This window comes from Psammomys obesus, unplaced genomic scaffold, assembly GCF_907164565.1.
Source record: "Psammomys obesus unplaced genomic scaffold, mPsaObe1.curated_primary_1811, whole genome shotgun sequence".
In the NCBI taxonomy this organism is placed as follows: Eukaryota; Metazoa; Chordata; class Mammalia; order Rodentia; family Muridae; genus Psammomys; species Psammomys obesus.
Window position 1 is genome coordinate 4961499 of NW_026596155.1, and position 22472 is coordinate 4983970.

The 22472-nt window shown below is 42.8% G+C and overlaps 1 protein-coding gene across 4 annotated transcripts in view; it reads left to right on the plus strand.

Annotated features, from left to right (window-relative positions):
- Rasgef1b (RasGEF domain family member 1B) overlaps positions 1 to 22472 on the plus strand; it is a 494986-nt gene that overhangs the window by 337943 nt on the left and 134571 nt on the right. For 3 of the 4 annotated variants that reach the window (XM_055594536.1, XM_055594537.1, XM_055594538.1), the window contains one exon: positions 11893 to 11973. In XM_055594536.1, coding sequence (XP_055450511.1) covers positions 11893 to 11973 — 81 coding nt within the window. Of the gene's footprint in view, positions 1 to 6625; positions 6687 to 11892; positions 11974 to 22472 lie in introns of those variants that run through there. The other variant, XM_055594539.1, reaches the window with a different exon arrangement.

Here is a 22472-nt window from a genome sequence, read left to right on the forward strand (position 1 = left end):
ATTAGCCAGATTCTAAATTCCAGCCAAAACAAACAGGCTTGGCAGGCCAAAGCCCAAAGCTGTCACTCAAGCAGCAGAAGGTGTTTCCTGCTGAAAGGTCAGGAAGACAGCTCTTCCTTCCTGTCAATTCTGTCACCGCGCTTCCTACTGCACCTGTAGTTATTGCTGGTTGGTACTCGCAGTTTTTATTTTATTTTATTTTATATTTTATTTTATTTTATTTTATTTCCCCTCCCTTCTCTCCTCCTCCCAACATCCACTCCTCTTCCTCCTCCTCCAGTTCTTTTCAGAAAGGGGCCAGCCTCCATGGACATCAACCAGCCATGGCATATCAAGTTGCAGTAAGGCTGGGCACCTGCTCTTCTATTAAGTCGGGGGCTCATCCGTCGAGGTGTATGGTGCTCTCTTATGGTATTCAACATTCTTAAATGTTAAACATTCAGGCTAGGTCAAGTAGGGCCTAGGTAGAGAGCAGATGTAACTATTGACTAGGGTGCATTACCGCTTGCCTTTCTCTTCTTTCTCCTGTTTATTTGCAGCAGTAATATGAAAGGATACACTCCAAAGCCAAAAAGAGGAGCTAAGAGAAACTCAAGCATTCTGTTTACATTTTAACTATCTCTGAGAGTTAAGGTCAAGAAACACCATTGCAATCACACAGGGAGGAGCTTGTCATGAGCCTCAGAGGAACTAAGTAGATGGATGAAGACGCCTTTGGCAGGAAAAAGTACCTAAACACTGGGTTTTGAATCAGCAATGGTGGTTCATTCTCTGAATTTCATAATTGAATTAGGGAAAAATAAAAACCTTTCTGAGTCTCATTTGCTATTGTCCATAAAGAGCATAGTTCTACTTTAGTCTTTAACAGACACTCTGCGGTGCAGAAGCCATCTTCAAGATGACTCATTATATTCCAGGGACAGGAAGGAATGCTTGCTCCCCATCCAGATTGGAGACCTCTGAATAGTATCATGGGGTTGGGCATCTCCTGGAGTGGCACAAGCTGTCTTTTTGCCTTCTCCTAATGAAGCTGCCTCTCCCAGCATGGGATGGGAACACACTTTCCTGCCTGCAGCTGGGGCAGAGCTTGAAGCATGTGGAGGCGCTTCGCTTCTTCTACTGCAGTGTGTCAAGAACTCAGCTCTGCATGTTCTGACGGCTGCAGTGGACTCCTAGGAATGGCAACTGCTCCGCGTGTGGCTGGTCCACACTCACATCAACCCAAGCTGCAAGCATTGTTCTGGTTTGGAGGGGCGTGGCTACCCCTTCACCGCAAGGCTGATTAATTACACGATTTGCATGTGGCAAATGTATGCTAAATTATAAGCAGCAGGCAGCAGATGATGCTGTAAGCATTTGCACAATAGTAATTTTTAGAGAAGGGCTGGCTTGTGAAACAATGTAATTAAATAAGCCAGAAAGGGAAAATATTTTTACTCTTCCTATTTTGCCTTGTCCTGCCTTTCCTACCAAGCTAAGCCTTTTCTTAGAGATTGCCCCTAACTACTGATGTGTAAGTGGACCCCAGCTGCCCTTTGATGTGATGTGACACTCAAAGATGACCTCCCAGTAACAAATGTCGTCAGTTTCTTAAATCTGCTTCCTGTGTTGTCCATTGGAACCACAGAAACTTAAGAATTGAGAGAAAAGGCATCCAGGAAAGGAGTCCTCTGCATCTGAAGAAAGTGACCTGAAGCAATTTCCACAGGCCATAGGTCAAGGCCCCACATCATGCCAGCCAAACGCTGAAAAATGGCTACATCTAAAACTAGAACAACTGACCAGTGACCAGTATGGTGTGAGGACCCCTGCAGATGCCTCCTTAGGGGTCCAACAGAGCTGCCACCTCCCTGCTGTTTCCTAAGTCCCACTCAGGGCATCTTCCCTTGGCCAGAAAGAGCCCATCTGCTCAGGATCCACAGATAATTCCATGAGACGCAAATCCTATCTCTGGCCTCACCAACAGGTTCAACATTACGTACCTGCAGCATCATAAGTGGACTAAGATCTTCAAGGCAGGCAGCATTGGTCAACCGTTATTTTCTTACCCTGCTATAACGGATACGAAAGCGAGGAAGCTCCCCTTGGCCTCCTCATTGCTGTGTACAGCAATGAGGGAAGGCCAAGACCCCAGCTTGGCCCAGATCCGAGGGGTACCCCTTCTCAGTTGCAGTTACATGCCTCTTTGCGGTCTCCTACCTACACACCTTTATATTTTTTTCAGAAGTAAATTAGCTATTTATTCAGCCTCTTTTCATGACAAAATGTTCTGTGCATATTTCAGTATAATCAGCAAACAGTCTGAAGCAGGCAAGACTGTGCAACAAGTTATAGTTCATATCACCTGATTAAATAAAAGCATAAGATAAAGATGATTTATCTATGCCTTTTAGCATTCCTAATAGCTCAGCAGGAGCTATGAGGCTCAGAACCTTAGTAAAGCAGGAAGAGCGCTAATGTGTTCTCCTGTGAGTTAACATGTCATAATCTGCTAATATACAAAGACAACAAACTTTTAAAGCACCGTACTTACCAAGAGTCTGCCGATGGCCTTATGTTACAAGACACAGCATAGGAGGCCTGCCACTCAGCCTGATCATGGTAAGTCTCAGCTTCACATGAAGCTGTTTAAAATGGAGACAAAAAGTCCTGCTTTTCCATGCTAAGTATCTCATGAGAGTGTCATTAAACACAGCAAAGAACTTAGGACAGCAAGAAAATCGAGTTAAAAGCTAAACATTGCAGTCTGAACAAAATCCATACAAAAAAATAAGTATCACTGGCTACATTAAAGTCTCCAGGCTTTATACAATGCATGTGCTTTAGAATCATCAGCTATCAGCTCAGAAAGCGCCAGTGTCTACTAGGCACAATCATTCTCTCCTAAGCCACAGTGTAGTCAAAATTAATTCAAACGACATAACCCTAACCCTGAAAACCATTCAGCTTTTACTGAAGTGGAGGTAAATTCCAGAGCTTTGGGGGCTCTTCCTGCTGCTAAGTGCTGGGTGTCTCTGGTTCATTCAAAGCAGCATACAACAAAGTCTAAGGATGTCATTAGCCCCAGTCAAGGGCAGGACTTATGGTGCCCAGCCCTGACCTCCCGGAAACATGGCTACTATGTCCACAAAAGTAGGATGCTCGAGATCAAAAGTGTTTGGTAGCTAACAAGGCGGCAAACCACTCCCTCTTTAAAAGCTCCTTGCCTGAGAAAACCAATGTATACGTGGGAGAAAATTAAAATATGCTTATGTACAGAGTGAGGATTTCAAAATAATGATGGGATTCCTGCTTGGGGAATTTTTACTAGAATCATCTCATTGCTTCTGATCACATCTTAAAAATGTATCCAAATTCAGTTTCTGCTGATTTATCATTCATTGCTTCTAGCAAAAGATACTAGCTTTGTTCCAAACGTCTTAACTACTAGTATAACTGCAAATTACTGTTTCCCAGAGTCACTAGGCCCTGGAAGAGGAGAAGGTGCTGAAGAGGCAGGTAACACAGCCCTTTGCACAGGATTGGCAGGGTTGAGCCGATGCCTTGTATGTTTATTTGGCATGTCAGCAGCCAATGGAGCCCACTTAATCCTAGGTACAAAGGACCTTTAAGAAGCCTAGGGGAGGCCTGTGTTGTGTGGAACTGATCTTAATTCTTGAATTTTGTAGAAATTGCACAGAAATCCTGGGCAGGCTTTTGCCTAGCACACCGCAGGAAGATCAAGGCGTCCTCCCTTGTGCTGTGTCCAGAGCAGTTTGTTTTTCCTACTTCCTGTGTCCAAGAGTCCATATAAAGAGAATGTGAGTAGCAGCCAAAATCACCTACTTTGGAAACAGAGGGTGCCCTGAAGAGGGGAGTGCCATTTAGGCTTGTTTCCTTTTGGAAGAGTTGTGTTGGAACAGAAAAGGTTCATAGCTAGTTTCAGTTTTCGTTATTTTAGCATTGTATGTCTACAAATGCATTTGCAAAAACAAGTGCCCCAGACAGCTGGAATGATGATAGCCCAAAGGAGGGATGTTCTGCAGGGAGAAAGCATAGCCTCAGGTGGAAACTGTGATCACATTGAATATTGAATGGACCTTGGACCAACTTAGAAAGGGAAGAGAGGAGTGGATGCTGGGAGGATGAGGAAGGTTGGTTTAGTTTGGCGTGGGGATGAGTGGAGGACACTGAGAGGAGAAGGGAAGTGATGCAGTGTGAGCCGGGAGTGATAGGAAGAACCTACCCAAGAAGGGCCTGTAGGCCAGGACGAAGCTTTATTCTGCGTCGGGCTGAGTGGGAAACTTCTGAAGCGTTTGATTTGAGCAGGAAGAAAATAGAACAGCATCGTGGGAGGATCACAACTCACTTTATTTATTTTTTTTTTTAAAAAGATCAGGCGTACTGTGGAGAACAGATTTGCGCAGAGCTACAACACAAAATCTTCAACGAACCAAGAAATTGATGTACAAGAAGGCAGAGGGCTAGAAACGCAGGCTGCCTCTTCTGCAGGGGGTAGGAGGGAAGGTTTCTTGGTTCTCAAACCTCCCCCCTCCCCCCAGGAATAGAGTTTCTTTCCTCATATTCTTGCAGAACCTGGCTTGCTGCATTTAATCCACCAATGACCTTGTTTCACGGGTATTAACATCACCTCCACTTTGAGCAACTTGTGTTAAATCCCTTTATGAAGGAGATGGTGAAGCCGGGTGGAAGGGGAGTGAGGATGAGAAGGGAAGAAGGAACCAGGACAAAATAAACTCTAAGTAAGCATAATGTGTGTGGGCAGGCAACAGGAAATTTCTGCTGTAGCAGCAAGTTGAGAGAGGGAAGTGGGGTGCGTCCATCCAAATGCAGCACATTTACACATATAAAATGATGCATTTAAGATAGTGGTGGATGGTCTGTGTGCCATTGCGTGCTGTTGTTCGGCCCTCCGGAAACAAAGTGGCCCTCTGCACCTGACTCTAAGCTTTCTGTGTGTTCCCTTCTCTTATAGTCCTGTCCAGGGTTTCTCTGGCTTTTCCTGCTGCCTGACCTCCTAGAAACCTACCAGTGTTTTTCCCTACTCCGACTGCCCTTCGACCCCTGCGCGCATTCTGATGGCTCTGATGGTCTGACCGGTCCACATGTTATAGATGGGGTTAATTCCTTCTGAGGGCATCAGGTACCTGATTGGCTCTTCCCTGAGGTTTTACAGCCCTCGCCCCTTATTCATACATGTATCAAAAATCTCCTCTTTTAGTAAAGATAATGGTCAAGTTGTATTAGGGTTCACCCTAATGACTCCTTTAACTTAATTAACTCGTTAGAGTTCCAGCTTCCAAGCATAGAAACGAGGCAATTTGAGGACCGGAATAGGAATTTGGAGGTGACACAACTCAACCACAACACGTCAGTTTCCCATTCATAACTTTCCCCAATTCTCTACATTTCTCCAAGCTGTTCCCACCTAAAGATACAGGTGACAGCGCCCCTGCGTTCCTCCCTCCCTTGGAAGCACTATATGTGCAGTTTAGACCTGGACTTCTTTGAGTCATTCACCTAGGCTCATGTTTCCATTGAAGTTGAACTTCAATGACCCATGGGAACTAGAGAGAATTGTTTCTTCCCACGTGCTGTTTTCTCATGCTTGAGTAGGTGACTTCCTATTTTCATTTCTCCTTTTGCTTTTCTGAACTCCTAGTGAATTTGAGCTCATACTATACAAATAAATGGACTGTGATTTAACTAACACATGCTTCATCTTGACATCCTGAAGAGCTATGTAATTTGTATGTCTCTCTTTTGGGACATATCTAAGATTGTTTATTGCTTTAGGCAATATTGCCTTATTGGACCTTCTGAAAAAAATTATATACGATGAAACCCCGAAGAGGTTTCTTATCAACCAACTGTCAAACCAGTTTTCAAAGACAGCCTTTCAGAGTAGAAGGGTAGTGTGGGTTTCTCACTTGGGACATCATTAGAGACAGACATATTTATGATATAAGGATTGACTGTTTTAAACTTGCACTTACTGATTAACTCATGTTTTATTACCTTCACAAAATATTTTAAGTATTTGTTTATTACATAAACTTTGCATAAGCTCTAATAGATGTATACTTAAAATTGTGATTAGTGAGTGTTGAATATTTTAAATATTTGAAGTAAATATACCTACTTAAACTATTACTAAGTGTCTGAATAATTTCTTTGTACTTTTTATAACTTTTATTATTTTCATAAATTTTGCTCAAATATTTAAATAAACCACAATATTATGCATCTTATAAATAGATATGTAAAAAATTCTCACTAAACTTAGCACAGATGTAAGTTACACTACTTGGAGAATCATTGATGATTGACGACGGGTGGGGAAAATCTATGTATTAAATTACAATAGAACTTCATAAATAGCTGCTATTATAATACTTACAAGACCTGCAGAGACAAAGATAGAACAGATAGAGCAGAGATTGAAGGAATCTCCAACCAATGCCAGGCCCAACCCTAAGACCCACCCCATGGAAAAGAGCCAACCCCAATCACTAGTAACGATATTGTGGTGTGCTTGCAGACAGGAGCCTACCAGAGTCGTCCTCTTAGAGGGTCTACCTAGCAACAGCTCCAAACAGATGCTGAGACTCACAGCCAAACATGGGGCGAAGCATAGAGAGTCTACCGGAAAAGAAGAGGGTGGGGGAAGATAAATGGACCTAGAGGTGAGAAAAGCTCCACAAGAAGGCCATCAGAGCAAATCAACCAGGGCCCAGAGGGGCCTATGGAGTCTGAAGGACAATGACTGGTCTGGACCTAGGTTCTCTACATATAAGTAGCCAATGGGCGTCTTAGGCTTCATGTGGGCCCACTAGTTAGGCGAGTTGGGGATAACTCTGACATGGACTATGTTGCCTGCTTTTTGATCACTTCCCCCAATGGGACTTTCCTATCAGGCCACAAGGGAGGAAGCCGAACTCAATCCTCATGAGCTGGGGTGTCTGAGGAATAGGGGAGGGGATGTGGGATGGAAGGTGGGGCTGGGAGGAGAGGAGGGAGGGGCCTATGACAGAGATGTAAATTGAATTAATTAATTTAAAAAATGGAAAAAAAAATCCGAAAAGATGCCGAGGGGGAGTCACAACAAAGCATCTTTCATTAGCATGAAAGGTAGTAGCAGCTTTGCTTGGGTGTTGGTTTACTTGCTAAGCTGAGTTTTGGTTTAAATCCTCCAAATAAGGCTGTGTGTGTTGTCTGTACCATTTTACATGTAGGGAAACTAAGGCTCAGGCAAGGTTCAACCACTCATTGGAGTGGAATTTGGCCTCATGTTTCCATCCTCATCACATTTCCACTGTGGCACAAGCTAAGACAGTGACAAGATAGAGACATAGTCAGAAATTACTCATTGAAACTGGGGACATACTGGGCATGGTAAGCCCTTGAAAGCAATGAAGCCATAAAAAGGGACATTGGTCATCTGACACTGAGTAACTTAACCTCTGTGGCCCTAAGTGTCTTCATGTATAAATGTGAGAATAATTATGGCATTTTTTTGTGGTTTTGATATTAAAAAAAAGAGATTATAGATATATACATACATTATATATAATGTATGTATATATATACATTATATATAATGTATGTATATATGTATGTATATATGTATATATATACATTATATATATATAATGTATTGTAATAGATATATACATAGACCCCCTTATATATGCTATATATTAGAGACAGCTCTGTAAATCAAACCCTTTTTAAAACATTATCAACTAATAGTAAATAGTAAGAGACATGTTTATGTCTTTGGCCCAGGAGTTCCACTTTTGGAAATACAGCCTAAAGAAATGGTTCAAAACACAAGAGAAAAAGAGTTTTACTTACAGAGGAAATGATTTTTAAAAAAAGGATGCCTCACAGCCTTCATTATTTTTCAAACTTTTTTCTTTGTGAATTTCACAGTGTCCACCCCAATCCCACTCACCTTTCCACCCCTCCATATCTGCCCTCCACCCTTGCAACCTCCAAAACAAAACAAAACAAAACATAGAAGCTGGGGTGTGTCATGGTGTGTCACACAGCATACCCTTTTGCCCAAACAGCTTTACTTGCAAATGTTCATTGCAGTGAGTCATTGGTCTAGTTTGAGGCCTCTGGATCCTGCTACGCCATCAATACTATATCCTCACTGGGACTCCTCTCAAATAGCCTGTTCTTGCCCTGTGTCATGGAGATCCTGAAGCTTTGGTTCTGCAGGGCCAGCAATTCAAAGGGCATTCAATAGTTACCACCTTCTAACAATCCAGACTACATGACAATGCTGGAAATCGGAACACAGGATGGGAAGGAGGTACAAGGATCTGCTTCAGTGCAGTGTGCTCTGGGCAGTGGGCACATGCCTTTGGAGCAAGGCTGACAGGAAGCTCACACAGGGAGAAAGCCCTGTTAAGGAGGGCTCTCAGCAGCACCTACTTTAATGTTCTACATGACATAGCTTTGTGGTATGTACCGGTGTTAAAAAAAATCTACCAAGTATGGTAGCAGGACAAGGCGCTTTCAAAATTCAGTGTAAAACACCCAGGAAATGGAAATTTATGTGCAAAAAAAAAAAAGTAGCTTTCCATTTCAGAGAAATGAGGACTATGGGAGATACAGAAAAATGCACAAACTGGTTTGACAGGACTCTGCCTGGGAAACCTAAAAGGATGCTCCCCCAGCTGACCCCCCCCCATCTGCTCAGAAGCCTGTGATAATAATAACCAAAGAGGGAGGAGGAGGCGAGGGTAGCAGCAAGCTCAGTTCACTCAAGTTCAGCCAGACTGTATCCATGTGCTACAAAAGGGAGGGAGTCTAGTCCAGCCCTGGTGATTCAGCATATAGCTTCACTCCACCCCACTCTCTCCCTTCCCAAAGACACCTCACTGTGTCTGTGTGCTTGACCCCTTCCAAGGAAGTGACTGCAGCTGGCATGGGTGGGGCAGGTCCAAAGTTTGAGGGAGAGGCAGATAGAGCCTCAGACTGGACAGTGGCAGTTATCTGTTTTGCATCTGGATTCAGGTACTGTCTCCCTGCTCTTTTTACACAGGGTGTTGGAAATGTCACAGCTTTCTCCTAGGTACCAGGAACAGCACATGGCTCTGGAGCAGCGAGAGGGGTGACTACAGTGTTCTCTGAGCCGTTCTTTAGGGACACTGATACTCTGCCTCTACAGGGTACCACTTTGCCTGCCCCTGCTTGAAAAACAAAAGCATCAGGGTGAGGTTAGAGGAATGAACGGTAGTAATTAACTGGATAGAATTTGCTTCTTTAGCAAAATAGGCTATAGCGCTCCTAGCTAGCCTGAAGGTGTGGATAAGCAGGTGGGAGAGCTGATGGGCTTAAATAGCCATGTCTTAAACAGAGTACAAAAATAAGGTTCTGATTTCAGGGTGACGTTTATTCAGATCCTTTAACTCCCTAGTGTCAACTCTTAAGCAAATGTGCCTGGACAGATTTCCCTGTTCACTCAGCTAGGAAGGCCCACCTGATGATCCCTGTCCTTCAAAACCCAGGCTACTTCTCTCCTTTTCTACAAACAGAAGCTCTTTGATGCTTTGTTCTTCCTGAGAAGTCCAGTCAGAAAGTGACAGCAGGTAGCTCCACCATGCCCTTGGGGATTGTTGACTTTTGCTCCCCAGGAGTGCTCTGAATTTATCCTGGGAAGATAAGAGGTGATAATTGCTTTCACTTGGCAGGATTCTGGGAAGGTAGTCAATTTGCCTGGGCAGGGAGGGGTTCAGTGTTTCTGTGTTTCCCTCTTTATTCCATCCATCCTGAGCACTCACTCACACTCTTCTCTTCAGCAAGTGGTGAGTTAGGGGAGACAACTGTTAACACCAGCTGTCTAGGCCCTTGCTCTGAAAAGACAACGGAACGCCAAACACTGTGACAAAAGCCTGAAATGAGAGCAGAGAACGAGAAAAGGGAAAGCCTTTTAATCATTACAGGCCCGTCACTAACACACATTTTGTATATGAACTCATGTAACCTTGAATCATATGAACCCACCAAACAAACAATTTATAGGCAAGAAGTCTGTGTTTTGCAAATGCTCTGCTGTCTTAGTCTCAAGTGCACCTAGTGCAAAGGTATCATGGGAATGTTTGGCCCGCAGAAAGCCAGGCTGCTCAAGCCCCTGAGAAAGCTGGTTCCACGTTGCTATAGCAACTGGACCAGCCTCAGACTGAAGGGTGGGGTTCTTCAGGTTCATCTACTGCTTCCAACAGATTGACCTCTTCCAAGCCCAATCATCAACACTGCAAGTGTTATTATCATTAAAAAGAATAATAATAATAACAACAGTTTCAGCCTGAAGTTGATACACTTGCACCTTTTTCCCTTTTCAATGTCTTTTTTTTTTTTTTTAATTTTTTATCCCTGGGAAGTGGAAGTGGTAATGTGATCCTATAGAACTTTCATTCATACATTCACCAATAGTGTGGTCCAGACTTGAGCCAGTGGGGTTTGACAGTAATTACACTTTGATGGTTGGGTCATGACCTGTGAAATGAGTTGCTGGTCTCCACTTAATTCCTAATGGACAGCAAGCCACCTCCTTCAGAATCCAAGTATCACCCCTCTCTCCAACCCCTGAAGTTGGAGTTTGGCATGATTTCTCTTGAGGGGAAATTGTAGGGCTTCCTTCCAAGCAATTACGCTTTGCCTTTTCTGGGCAGTGGAAATCTATACAATTAGTCTCAAAATACTCTGTGAGATGTGTGTAAATAACACAAACCATATTTACAGGCAGGGCCACCCTGGTTGGGAGCATGTTCTCTGCCCTGGTATGGTGAAGGGCAGCTAATTAGTAGCAGCATGAAGAGAGATTCCAAACCACTGGAAAAAAAAAAAATCTTCCTTTACCTCAAGGAATACAGCCAATTAAGGAACAGCAGGGGGCGGAGATGTGTCAATATTTGCTGATTTATTATTAAAGTTCATTTTTATTTTATGGGGTGTGCTGATATGTTTAGCTCTTTTTTTTTTTTCTCGATGTCCCTTCTAACAAGACCAAGAGAGGGTTCTAAATATGTGTAGTGAGAAATATGTGTAGTTTGGATTATAAACAGCAGCTAGATCTACTAGGATATTGTGGACATTAGACATGAAAAGTCTCAGTTGATCAAAGGAAAGTTTATCTAGGAGGAGAAAGAGCACCTGTGGAAGGGCCAGTGCTAGACAGTGAAAGACACAGGAAAAGCAAGACTTTACGTCTGGTCCTCAATAGCACACATTCCCAGAGGACCTCCGGTAGGGGAACCTATTCCGCTGTACTGTGTAGCAGCCAAGTGTTTCCTCAGGAGTTTGAGCAGGATGAGTGGAAATTCCCAGAGAGATACTCAAGAAAACGTATTAAGAACCAGGAGTAGCACAAAGACATTGGTGACAGTCACATTGAACAGCCTGGCTTGAGGTTTAGGATAATTGTTGGAGAGACTTGGAGCTGAGGCTAAAAAAGCTAGTGAGGGCTCTGAGCAAGTGAGTCAAGGACTTGGAAAATCCTGCCACACCGAAGTCGAAACTCAGAGGTTTCCGAGTGCTGTTTTCTAGGCGATGAGATTAGAGTCTTATACTCCTACCTATGTCCCAGAAAGACCCCTGAAACAGATAAAGCAGGAATATTCTGAATTTCTGTCAACACATATCTCTGAATTCTTCCGACATGTGGTAAGTGGTTTTGTAACGTGTCCCCGTGCAAGGTTAAAAGGGTTTGCACAGGGTGCAGCCTGAAGCAGCCCTGTGAAAATGCTGGCTCAGGTACTTCAATGCCACCCATTACGTTCAGTGCTAGAGGCACAGTTCTGAGTAGCAGGGAAAGGGCTCCACTCTGCAGGGAAGCCTCCAGAGCCTGACATCTCTTCTTTGTCTTCTCTGCTGCAGGAACAGCCATGGAAGCCTGTGGACTGCAGCCTCGCTACCGTGTGCCTTTCCAGCCCTCTCATTGAGAAGCCAGGAGGCAAAGTAAGGATGTTTCCCTGTCCTGTTGAATGGTGTGTTCTGAGCAAAATGGCCTCATTTCTTTTGGTCTTGAGGTATTGGGAAAAGTTATCAAGTCCATCTTATAAGTGTAGTTGTTAAAAATTCTGAACTTGAACTCTTTGGTTGACACTAGTGAAACTTGCCATTGGCAAAATGTTGAGCCCGACAAACATTTCTGGGAGCACCGATGGCCTCAGCATCTGTCTCGCCTTCCATCCCAATGAAGCCTCCCCACCTCTTTCAGTCCCCTGAGTGTCCCTGCCCACCAGGAGCTGTCAAAGGATGAGGGTACACTTTGAGACACCACATCTCTGTGTGATGTTCCAACACAGTTCTTTGTTTTAAAATGTATGTTATTTAAGCCATTTTGTAGCATAAAGATGTTGCCTCTAAAAGCTGAGTGTGTCATACCTGCTGCTCTTCTGGACCTGGAATCAGACCCCTCCAGGCTGTAATGGGAAGAGCAGAGGCTTCCTAGAGTTATACTGGTTGGGTTCAAACCCAAGCTCTGGCCTCTACTAGCTCTATATTTTGAACAGGTTCCCTGTTAAAAGGGACATCAAATAGCCTGCTTTATGGGGCTGCCAGAGAGGTGAAATGCCCTAACACAAATCCACAAAGCAAGTGTTTCTAGAACCTGTCTTGTTCTCTGTCTGTCCAAGTATTGGATGGGTTATAAAAATGGGTTGACTGGAAGGGAGGAAAAGCTAAAGGGTAAGTATGCAGAAACCACATCTCCAAAGGGCTCATCTGGAGAAACCGGAACACTGGCAACGCACTTCAGAAAGGTGAAGAGAGCTCTACTGCATTTTCTAGGCACAACTTCACACAAGGAGCATGATGGAGCTGGTCCCCCACAGCCTTTCTGTCATTAGCTGTTGAGATACACCTATAGGATACATACAATCCAATGTTTAGAATGGAAAATAAATAAATAGATGAATAAATAAATAAATAAATAGATAGATAAATAAATAAAAATTTCAAATGAGTCTTTCATAGATGCATATGGACAGACCCAGTTTTTGCAGTTGTTTTTATAATAGAACAAGTCTGACTCTTGATAATGTTGCCCTCACTATGCATCCTACCCTGGGAGGTGTCTGCCGTGTGAAATCCGGTTGAGGAAGCTGGCCTCCTGCCTGTCTTGTCAGCAGTCCTGACACTGAGCAGGCGTGGCGGGGAACGAGCCAAGCTTCCTGAGACTGTGTTTGCCCAGTGTGCAGTGAGGGTCTGCACTTCCCCTTTGCTGACTTCAGTTCAGTGAAAGTAGTTCACTCCTCCCAAAGGTGAAACCAGCCAACAAACAAAACACCACTCGGGGGTGGCAAACCGTGCTGGCATCTGTTTAAGCATTCACCGCTTCACTCAGGTGCCAGGCTAGTTGTCTCCTTGTTGTCTCCTCCCATCCACAGACTCTCAATAAACCACCACTTTGCCTGTGGAGTGGGAGCTAGGCCACCCTCAAAGATGAGGTCAGAAGTTCATGTACTTCAAGAGCTCTCCTGACCAACTGGAAGGGAATCAGAGGGCCAGTACAGGCACTCTGGGTTCAGTGACATAATTTCTGTCTGCAGTCCTCAGGCTTTTCTCTCCTGCTGTATAGTTAGCAGGTAGATTTCTGTTTTCCCCAAAACTGTTCTGTTGAGGTGGATCTCAAAGGATATTTTTGTCCTCTGTTTCCTCACAGCCCTGGCTTCTGGGTCTAATACAGTTGGTCTAATACCTTCTCTAGTGAATTCTCACCTGGTGCTCTGCAGGCACGGGGTGGGGGACATAGCTCTGAAAGCATAACAGGGTTCAGCCTTCAGCAACACGAGCCCAGGGAAGACATTCAATGTGGGCTGTTGACACTGGTGGCTAATCTGCTCAGAATCCAGCCTGCCTTCCTCAAAACCAACAAACCAACACAAAACGAAACCAAACCAAAAACTTTCCTGTAGGTGGAAGACTGAAAATTAGACCTGGGTGACCGTTCAGACACCGGAAAGAAGCTGGCCCAACTGAATTCAGGAGCAGCCGTTCTTTGATGGAGAGAAAGTAAGGTCTTAAAAACAATTCCAGCTAGACAGAGAATTCCCTGTGAGTTCATAACAGGAAGAGAATATTCTGGAGCCAACTCTAACAAACCAGCTAAAGAATGACTCTTTTCTCCAATGGCTGTGGCTGGAATAAGCAAGGACACTTTTTGAGAAAAAAGAAGCCTGAAGAGTCACTGCAGACAGCAAACCGGATATGGGATCTTTCCCCCACAGATAAGGAAGAGTTGTGTCTTTTTATTTCTATATAAGTGGAGTCAATGCCTTTTGGGTGAAGCATACAAATTTATGGAAATCAGAACACAGATGTTAAAAATACCCATCTTGGGATTTCCTGGGACTAGCCTGGCAGCCTTGTTTTCTTTCCCTTTGCAGCTGCTTAAGATCGTGTTGTAAAAGCTGGAGCTGAACTTAGCACTCCGGAGCCCAGTGTTAAGGCTGGGATCTTTGATGTGTGACATATAGGGCAGAGCACTTAAAAATAGTTGATAGTAAAGATGGCAATCCTCAGAGTGGTGGTTCTCAACCCATGGGTCTCCACCCCTTTGGGGTCACATATCAGGTACCCTGTATATCAAATATTACACTATGATTCGTAACAGTAGCAAAATTATAGTTATGAAGTAGCAACAAAAATGATTTTGTGTTTGGGGTGGGTCACTAAAACTTGTGGAACTATACTAAAGGGTAGCAGCATTCAGAAGGCTGAGAACCACTGCCGTAGAGGTTGCCCAGGAAAAAAAAAAGAAAAAAAAAGATTTCAGGCTTTGAATAAATTAATTAGAGATCCAAAGTGAACTGTTCAAGAGGAATTAGACCGTGATGGCAGAGATAAAAGGATCCAGGGATATAGGTAGTAGATGAGGGATGAATGAGACTCCTCTGCCCAACCCTCCTGGAAAATTCCTACTAGTGCTTCTAGAAGGCATTGTGCAAATGCCTTGGACTCCCCGACCCTCACAGGCCTTGAGACATGCAAGAAGCAGATAGAGCTGTTTGGATAAGGGACTGCCCTGACCATGGCGAGGCCAACCTGCCTTTCTCAAAGGAACTCGGATGATAGGTAGACATGTCTTGGCACTGAAGAATCATAACTTGAAGAGACGATTTGACTGGGGGAGGATAAAACAAAGAGAGCAGTAAGAGCATGGTGATATTATTAAGTGGAAGGGTGGACAAAAGAGCAAACATGCTCCCTGTGCCTTTTGTACTCCTGGGTGAGCGAAGGGGAAACTGAAGGAGCCAGTGGAAGTGACTGGATAAACAACAGATAAAACGAGAGGCACAAGGATTGCAGCGTGCACACACTGGTGCTGTTCCTGTGGAAGGAAAGAATAGGGGTGTCCTTTTGACTGATATTTAGCTTTAAAAAATTAGGAAACTGTTCTTACTAAAGAACATTTGGCCTTGTAAATGGAGGAGTGGTCTTCTAGGGCACGGCCCTTTCCTAAACATCATTACCTACCTTGCCCGGGTCTAGATGAACAAGACCCTGTTTGCAAGTGCCTCAAGACTTGAATTTTATTACTTAGGGTTTTCAATGATCCAAATAGATGGAGGTGCCAACTCCAAAACCAGCCTGTGACTTACTACTGCTTAAAAAAGAACTATCAAAAGGCACGGTAGTTCTTAGCAAAGCAAGCCATTCAATCACTACAGTTGATTGGAAACAATCCTACCTTTTCCACGTAAGAAGGCCTGGTTTATTTGCCTCTCTTCTGTGTGTGCCTGGCTTCTGGGCATTGAGGCAAAATGAATTAAGCCAAAAATTTAACATCTGGGAATTTCTGTGACAAGAAGGAAAATCTTCAAGTTACCAGGTCTGTTTTTTTCTGCTTCTAAAATGATGGAGGTTTTAGTTGAGCATATGTCCAAGGTCAGAAGGAATACATTCTTAGCCTCTTTAGCATCTACATGGCTATGCTTAGATTATGCCCAATAAGAACTGAATGAAAATGGTGTCGGTGAATCCTGTCCTGTCTCCTGGGTACCATAGGGATTCGTTAGCCAAAGCTGGAATTGCTACCTTGGACTACGACAGGACAGCAGAGGAACAACACTGACGACTTAGGGTCTCTCACTCCGGAGTTCGTGGCTGCTTATGCTTGCTTAAGAGAGATATTTCCTTCTATCTTGTTTGCACCTCTACTGTTTTGGCTGCTGTTATTGTTGCTGCAGAGGTGTGGTACCCAAGTCAGCAGTTCCCTAGAGCAAGGGAGAGAGTAGCTGCCTGTGCTGTGGGGTACTGAGAGTCCAGGGTAGCTCAATTAAGTACAATACCTACGGGGTAAAGAGTGAAGGAAGTGAGTTGTGAGAGGCAGAGAAGCTAATTTTGACCTCTGAGAAAGGGGCTGATGAGTATGACCCTGACTCTAAGCACCGAAGGGAATAAACATGCATATCTGGGCTCAAAGAAATTCCGTGTGCACACGGGCATGCACACGTATGTGCATATGCACAGAACAAACACGGAAATGGAACTTAATGTTTTCAATGCTATATTTGCACCCATAGATTAAAGCTGACCTTAGTCTTTCTCAGAGAAGCTTCAGTTTTGCTGTGGTTAATTCAGAGACTCACAAAGAAGGAAGAACGAGTGACAGGACATGCTTGATCCTAAATGGAATATGGATTTAACCCCTCCCAGGTCAGAGATCATCTGGAAGAGGAGATGATCTGAGAGCCAGAGGTCAGAGAGGAGTTCTGAGAAAGTGTCCTGCTTCTGATATGCTGATTGCATTCACAGACTTACTGCATTTGTCCTTACCTTCATGAGGCTGGGCCCATCACCATGGTATCATGAGTGGGTCATGGGGGTGGAGGACATAGGACTCATGAGGGCCTACTATTCATTGTGGTACAAGGGGCAGTTAATGGATGCTAGAGAGAGGTTGCCTTTTTTTTTTTTTCCTTTTTCTTTTTTCAGTAGTGTAGCCACGGATAAGTTTGCCCAGGTTCCAGTAAGTAGCACTCAACTCCCACTCTGACTCCTCCAAGCAGCTCTAATTAAGCCCAGTGGGTCCCTCCCCAGTAGACAATTAAAGTAGGAGGAGCTTGTTTTAGAAAAAAGAGGGTTTCAGAAGGAGAGAGTGTTAATGAGATCATGGAGAGGGGGTGAAGATGACTCAAATGGTGGTATACACATGTGGAACATTTTCAGAGAATAAAAAGACAGAAAAAATGTTTGAAACAAAAGCAAAATCTAAAGCAAAGAATATCATATCAGAGCCACTGTCTAACACAGAATCTTCCTAGTGATTCCTGTCATCTGTAAAGGGTTGCCAATTCTTTTAGGAACATGCTGTTATCTTTGACTCAGCATTTGGGATGACAAGCTTGACTCCTTGGAGCAAACACACTGAGCCACAACATTGGTTTTTGCTCCCACAATCAAGGTTTTATGGGAGAATTAGCTGGTCCCTCATATCTCAGTCTGGAATGATGTTCCTTCGATATTAAGGAACACTTTCTATTTTACCTTCATAATTTAACCCTCTTGAGAAGACAAGTGTTACCATTACCATACACTGGAGCCCAGGTTGTTTTTTTTTTCTGTTGACCTTTGCTCACAGCCCTTGGCACCATGACGTGGTGAGTAGGAGTACCCTTCTACTGGTGGCTCATGAATGAAGCTGTTTTTTGTTCAGCTGGCGGTCTCTATGTTACCCCCATTCATAATGTATTTGTATATTTGACTTTCTATGTGGTAGGCCTACTGAAGACAAGGACTTTTTTTTTTAAATGAACACAATTGTCACTGCCCTGTAAATAATAAATAATCAGGAGTGGGAATAGATGATCCTGAACTTTATATGCCTGGAATCTCATCACCACATTCCAAAAGACAACTGGAGCTAAGGTTTGCAACATTAGCTCCACCCTCTGGGCGGAGAAGCACAGTCTGAGATGGAGGGCAAGGAGCCTGAACTTTTGTCATTCTTACCAGGCGAGACAGTTCTGTCAAAAGCCTCAAGAAGAATTCAAAACGATTTTTAAAACATTTAATAAAATATAACATGTTCCTTTAATCCTAAAGGTACCCAGTACTAACTCTAAGAAGTCACAGAAAATAAATGAAATATGAACAATTGATATCTGCGGGTTATTAAAATTATTAGGATGTTAATAAAATTCCTTAATTCCACAAGTGTTTTGATGTCTGCACACAGTAAAAACAAGAAATGCTAAATGTAAGAAAGACAAATATGTCTCTTCTGATCTTGTATTACTCTTGTCTGCAAAGGTTAAACTATATGATACAATGTACATGGGCTGAATGTGCCCACACACACACACATAAACAATTCCCAGACCATTGCTGTGGTGGAATTTGCCATTATCCTAGGGCATAAAGTCATATTTGTACTGCACAGATACTGTTTACACTTTCTTATCTCGATGGGCCAGCACTTTCCACTAGCAGCGCCCTAGCTTGTCTCTGAAAGCCCAGCTGAAAAATATCAACTTTTGCTCAGTAGACAGAGAAGAGAAAACTTGGATTTATATTACCTACCACGTATAATGCAGCGTGCTTTAAACAGTAACGCAGGGCAATTTGGTCCAAATGATAATAGCAACAGTCATTGCTATAATGGCTGCCACTGCTTGAGGACTCTGAGCTAAACACTAACATAAGTTTTTATAGGCAGTGTGTCACTTAATTATTTTACAAATGAAGCCTAGAAGACAAACAACCACTTCAAGGTCCCAAAACTAATAAATGGTAGTAGAGATGGCATCTGGATCCAAGAATGTGGACCTCAGAACCCATGCCTTATCCACCTGCTTAAGATGTTGTTCTAACGTTTAGCAAACCCTCTCCTGATGAAACAGAACCAAAATTTCCTAAGAGGACACAAGAAAGAAGATAAAAATAAAGCACTTCATGCCTTATATTGTAGGTCATTCTGGTCTCATGCCTTAGGTTTCCTTGTACCAAATTGGCCTGATTATAAATAGCAACTCTGCACCAATAGGAAATCTATGTGGGCATACAGCATGAGGCAGGCCCTCTAAAGGTATTGCTTTGCAGAGAACTTCAAAGGGAGTTTGAGCTGCTGTGGCCATGTCACCATGTTACTCAGATCAAAATATTCAGACTCCTCAGAAGCTACTCCACAGATGGAGAGGCCCTAGTTTATCTGCCCTGGGAGAAGGAGGCTGGGTGCTCACGTAATCCATGAGGCTATTGCATTCGATGTTAAGAATATTGACATTGCCAAGGAAAAGAGTCAAAGTGGTATTATTAAACATCATTAAAGTTCAGTCTAATGAAGGAATCAAAACAAAGCAAAGGGTGGAGCTGAAATCTCCACTCACCACTAACGCTTGTTAAGTTTTTGCATATAGGCCGTTTGGGTGCCTGTTAAAATAAATGAGTGTGAATGAAGTGAACAGAGAACAGATCTTGCATAAAAGTTTATGGTCTAGAGAGTAGGCAGGTAATTAGGGTGCAATGAACTCCCCAATTGTGTCTGTTTTTGAAGGTCATTTCCTGCATTTCATGAGAGATGGGGAATTACTTTTGGTCCTATAAAGCATGGCTTGTATCCTTATGAACATTTCTTTCAGCCCACCTGATTTTAAGGTTGGTTGATTGCATGTCTGCTTCTTTCACTAGCTTATAATATCTTTTACTACTGGCTGGGATTAGGCAGGATTGTAGCTTATTTCTTATTTGTGTTCTCAAAGCACCAATGCAGTGCTATCCAGATAGTAGTTGCTTGTAAAAAGGGAGTGGTAGAAAAAAGAATTCTCACATTATTGAATCTAAGATCTATGTTTTCTCACTCTCTGGTCTTAGCATGAGTTTCATTCAGTGCCTCCCATACCCCTGTAAAGAACTCCTCACTGAAAAACAAAAATAAAAACAACTCAATAAACAGCTGCTTACTGAATAATAGCTGATTTTCAAAAGTCAGAAACTTCCATTTCTCCAATAAAGACTTTTTTAAAAAAAGCAATTGGGAATAAGAACCATTATATTGAGATTAAAATAGGGGAGGGGGGAGAGAGAGAGAGAGAGAAGAGAGAAGGAGGTTGTTCTCATGAGCATGAATATTCTCTTTGCTCACCAGAGCATCCTGCCAGAATAGTAAGAAAACTGTCACTGCCAGAAACAAAGATAGCACAGTCCAGTTCCTCATCAGCTAGTCGTCCACATTCCTGGACTCCATTGGCCTTTACTTGAAGGCTCTTCCTTCCTTGGTTTTCACAGGCTCAGACCACTCCACTTCTCTGCCAGCTTTCTGTCTGCCTTGAAGAATCTCCACTGGAGATTAGACCTCTAATTAGACCTCTAATTTGGGGTCTCCCAGTGTGGCATCCTGGCACCCTGTTTTAAGACCATGAACTTTCATTCTTTGAGCAGATTTTTTTTTTTTTTATTCTCCTGACTCATTTAGTCAACATGTTCAAACTCGGCAAGTTTGTTCCCTTTCCCTTCTGCTTCTCTATGGTTAAAATTTCTCCCCATACCCAAGAATACAAGCTGGGCACTTGGCCATCATCCATAATTTCTCTTTCTTGAACATCTACTCTGCTAGCCACTATAGTAGGATGACTTTAAATCACTAACATCTCACTTTCTTTTTCTGCATTATTATGGTGCTGATTGGGGCCTGGGCCATACCTCATCAGATACTAGATGCAAACTATAAATTTACCTGACTCAGAAATGGAGTGGCTTCCCATTGGCTACCCTGCTTTTGTGGATATGCTCCCCTCTCACATGGTGTGCCCTCCTTGTGGTACTCCTTTAACTTATTATTGCTTGGTTCCTTGATCTTTTCAAAATTATACATCTGATCTACCTCCATGTCTTTCCTTCTCTGTTGCAATGCCTCATCCCAGTTGAATGTGTACTTTGCATTTCCATGGTGGCATTGCTCTCACTTGTTGCATCCTCTGGGCACTGGAGAATCTTTTGAGGGCATTAAACATGAGTTGCACACTTGGCACCAAGTGACCCAGAACCCCTCTTTGCCTCTGTATTGTGTCTGTCCATTCATTTCACTCTATGCCCAGAACCCAGAGCTCATTCAGACTTTGAATTAGTTTCTCTCCACTATCGTACCAAACCCTCACCCTTAATTAAAATACTTCTTTTCTATGTAGATGATTAATGCCTATTATTATTCTGGAACTCATTCTATAAAAAAAAAAGGAAAAAGGCAAGATGATTATCAGCTACAGGCCATAAAGACAGATGCCTTGACCAATGTGAATTCCTTTCTATTACCTCATAACAATGAGATAATTGAGGAAGATAGGGATATTATCCAGTTTAGGTGATTATACCAGGTCTGTTATATTAAATAAAATTGCAGTGGGAATTAGAACTACCTGCTGTGCCATTAAAAGAAGAGGATAATTGTGGACAGTCCTGGCTGGTGCAGAATGGATAAAGAGATGAAAAAGTGGCGACTGACGGCAGCCTGAACTTTTGATTTGTGATCAGTCTAAAAGAAAAAGAAAAAAGAAAGTTTAGTTTCCTGTACCTAAGAAATCCTGGCATTCTGCTCAGGAAGGCTAAGAATGAACAGAGAAGAATTTCACATGTAACAGTTTAAACATGACACAGAGAAGAGTTTAGGGCGTGGAAATCTGCCCTCTTCAGTTTTTAACACCTATTTTATGAAGACAAGCTTTAATCTCATCATATATATATATATATATATATATATATATATATATATATATATATATATTAAGTTTCAATTCAGTTCCCAGCATGTATGTCTGGAATTCCCAGACCCCTGTAATTCCGGTTCTAGGGGGGTCCAGTTCTGGTCTCCACAAGCACCTACACTTACATGCACACACTCACACAGAGACATACACATCTTTAAAATTTTTCACACAAATTAACTTATCTCATCATAAAATAATACTTTGGACAGGGAAAGTATATACTTCGGCTATAAAATAAAGTTTGATCAAATGTAGTAGAGAAGTATAACTTGGTTGGTAGCCCTGGGCATTTTGAGAAACACAGTTATTCACGTCTTAAGGGATATAGAAAGTCTTATTCTGTGTTTGTGGGTAATTGAAATGTTGCCTCCCATCTGATGTTAAGTTACAAATATCTGCCATACTTCCTGTGAATATATCCAGAGAGAGGAGAGAGAGAGAGAGAGAGAGAGAGAGAGAGAGAGCTTTCTGTTTCCAAGGTAGCTCATTCCAAAATGCTAGTGCTGTTAATATTGATAGAAACTAAATCCATGGAGCACTAGTTATGTGTGTGCTACACCCCGGACCTTTTTATCTTCAAAAGTCCTGATTAATACTAATCATGTTTTCAAAAGGTCCTCTTGTTATTTCCATTCTACCGATGAGAAAGCTGAGGCTGAGCGATGTGAGGAAACTGGGTCCATGCCATACAATCGCATGATAAACCTATCACACAAAGGAGAGGACCTGCTATACGGTCATGGCCTCAGT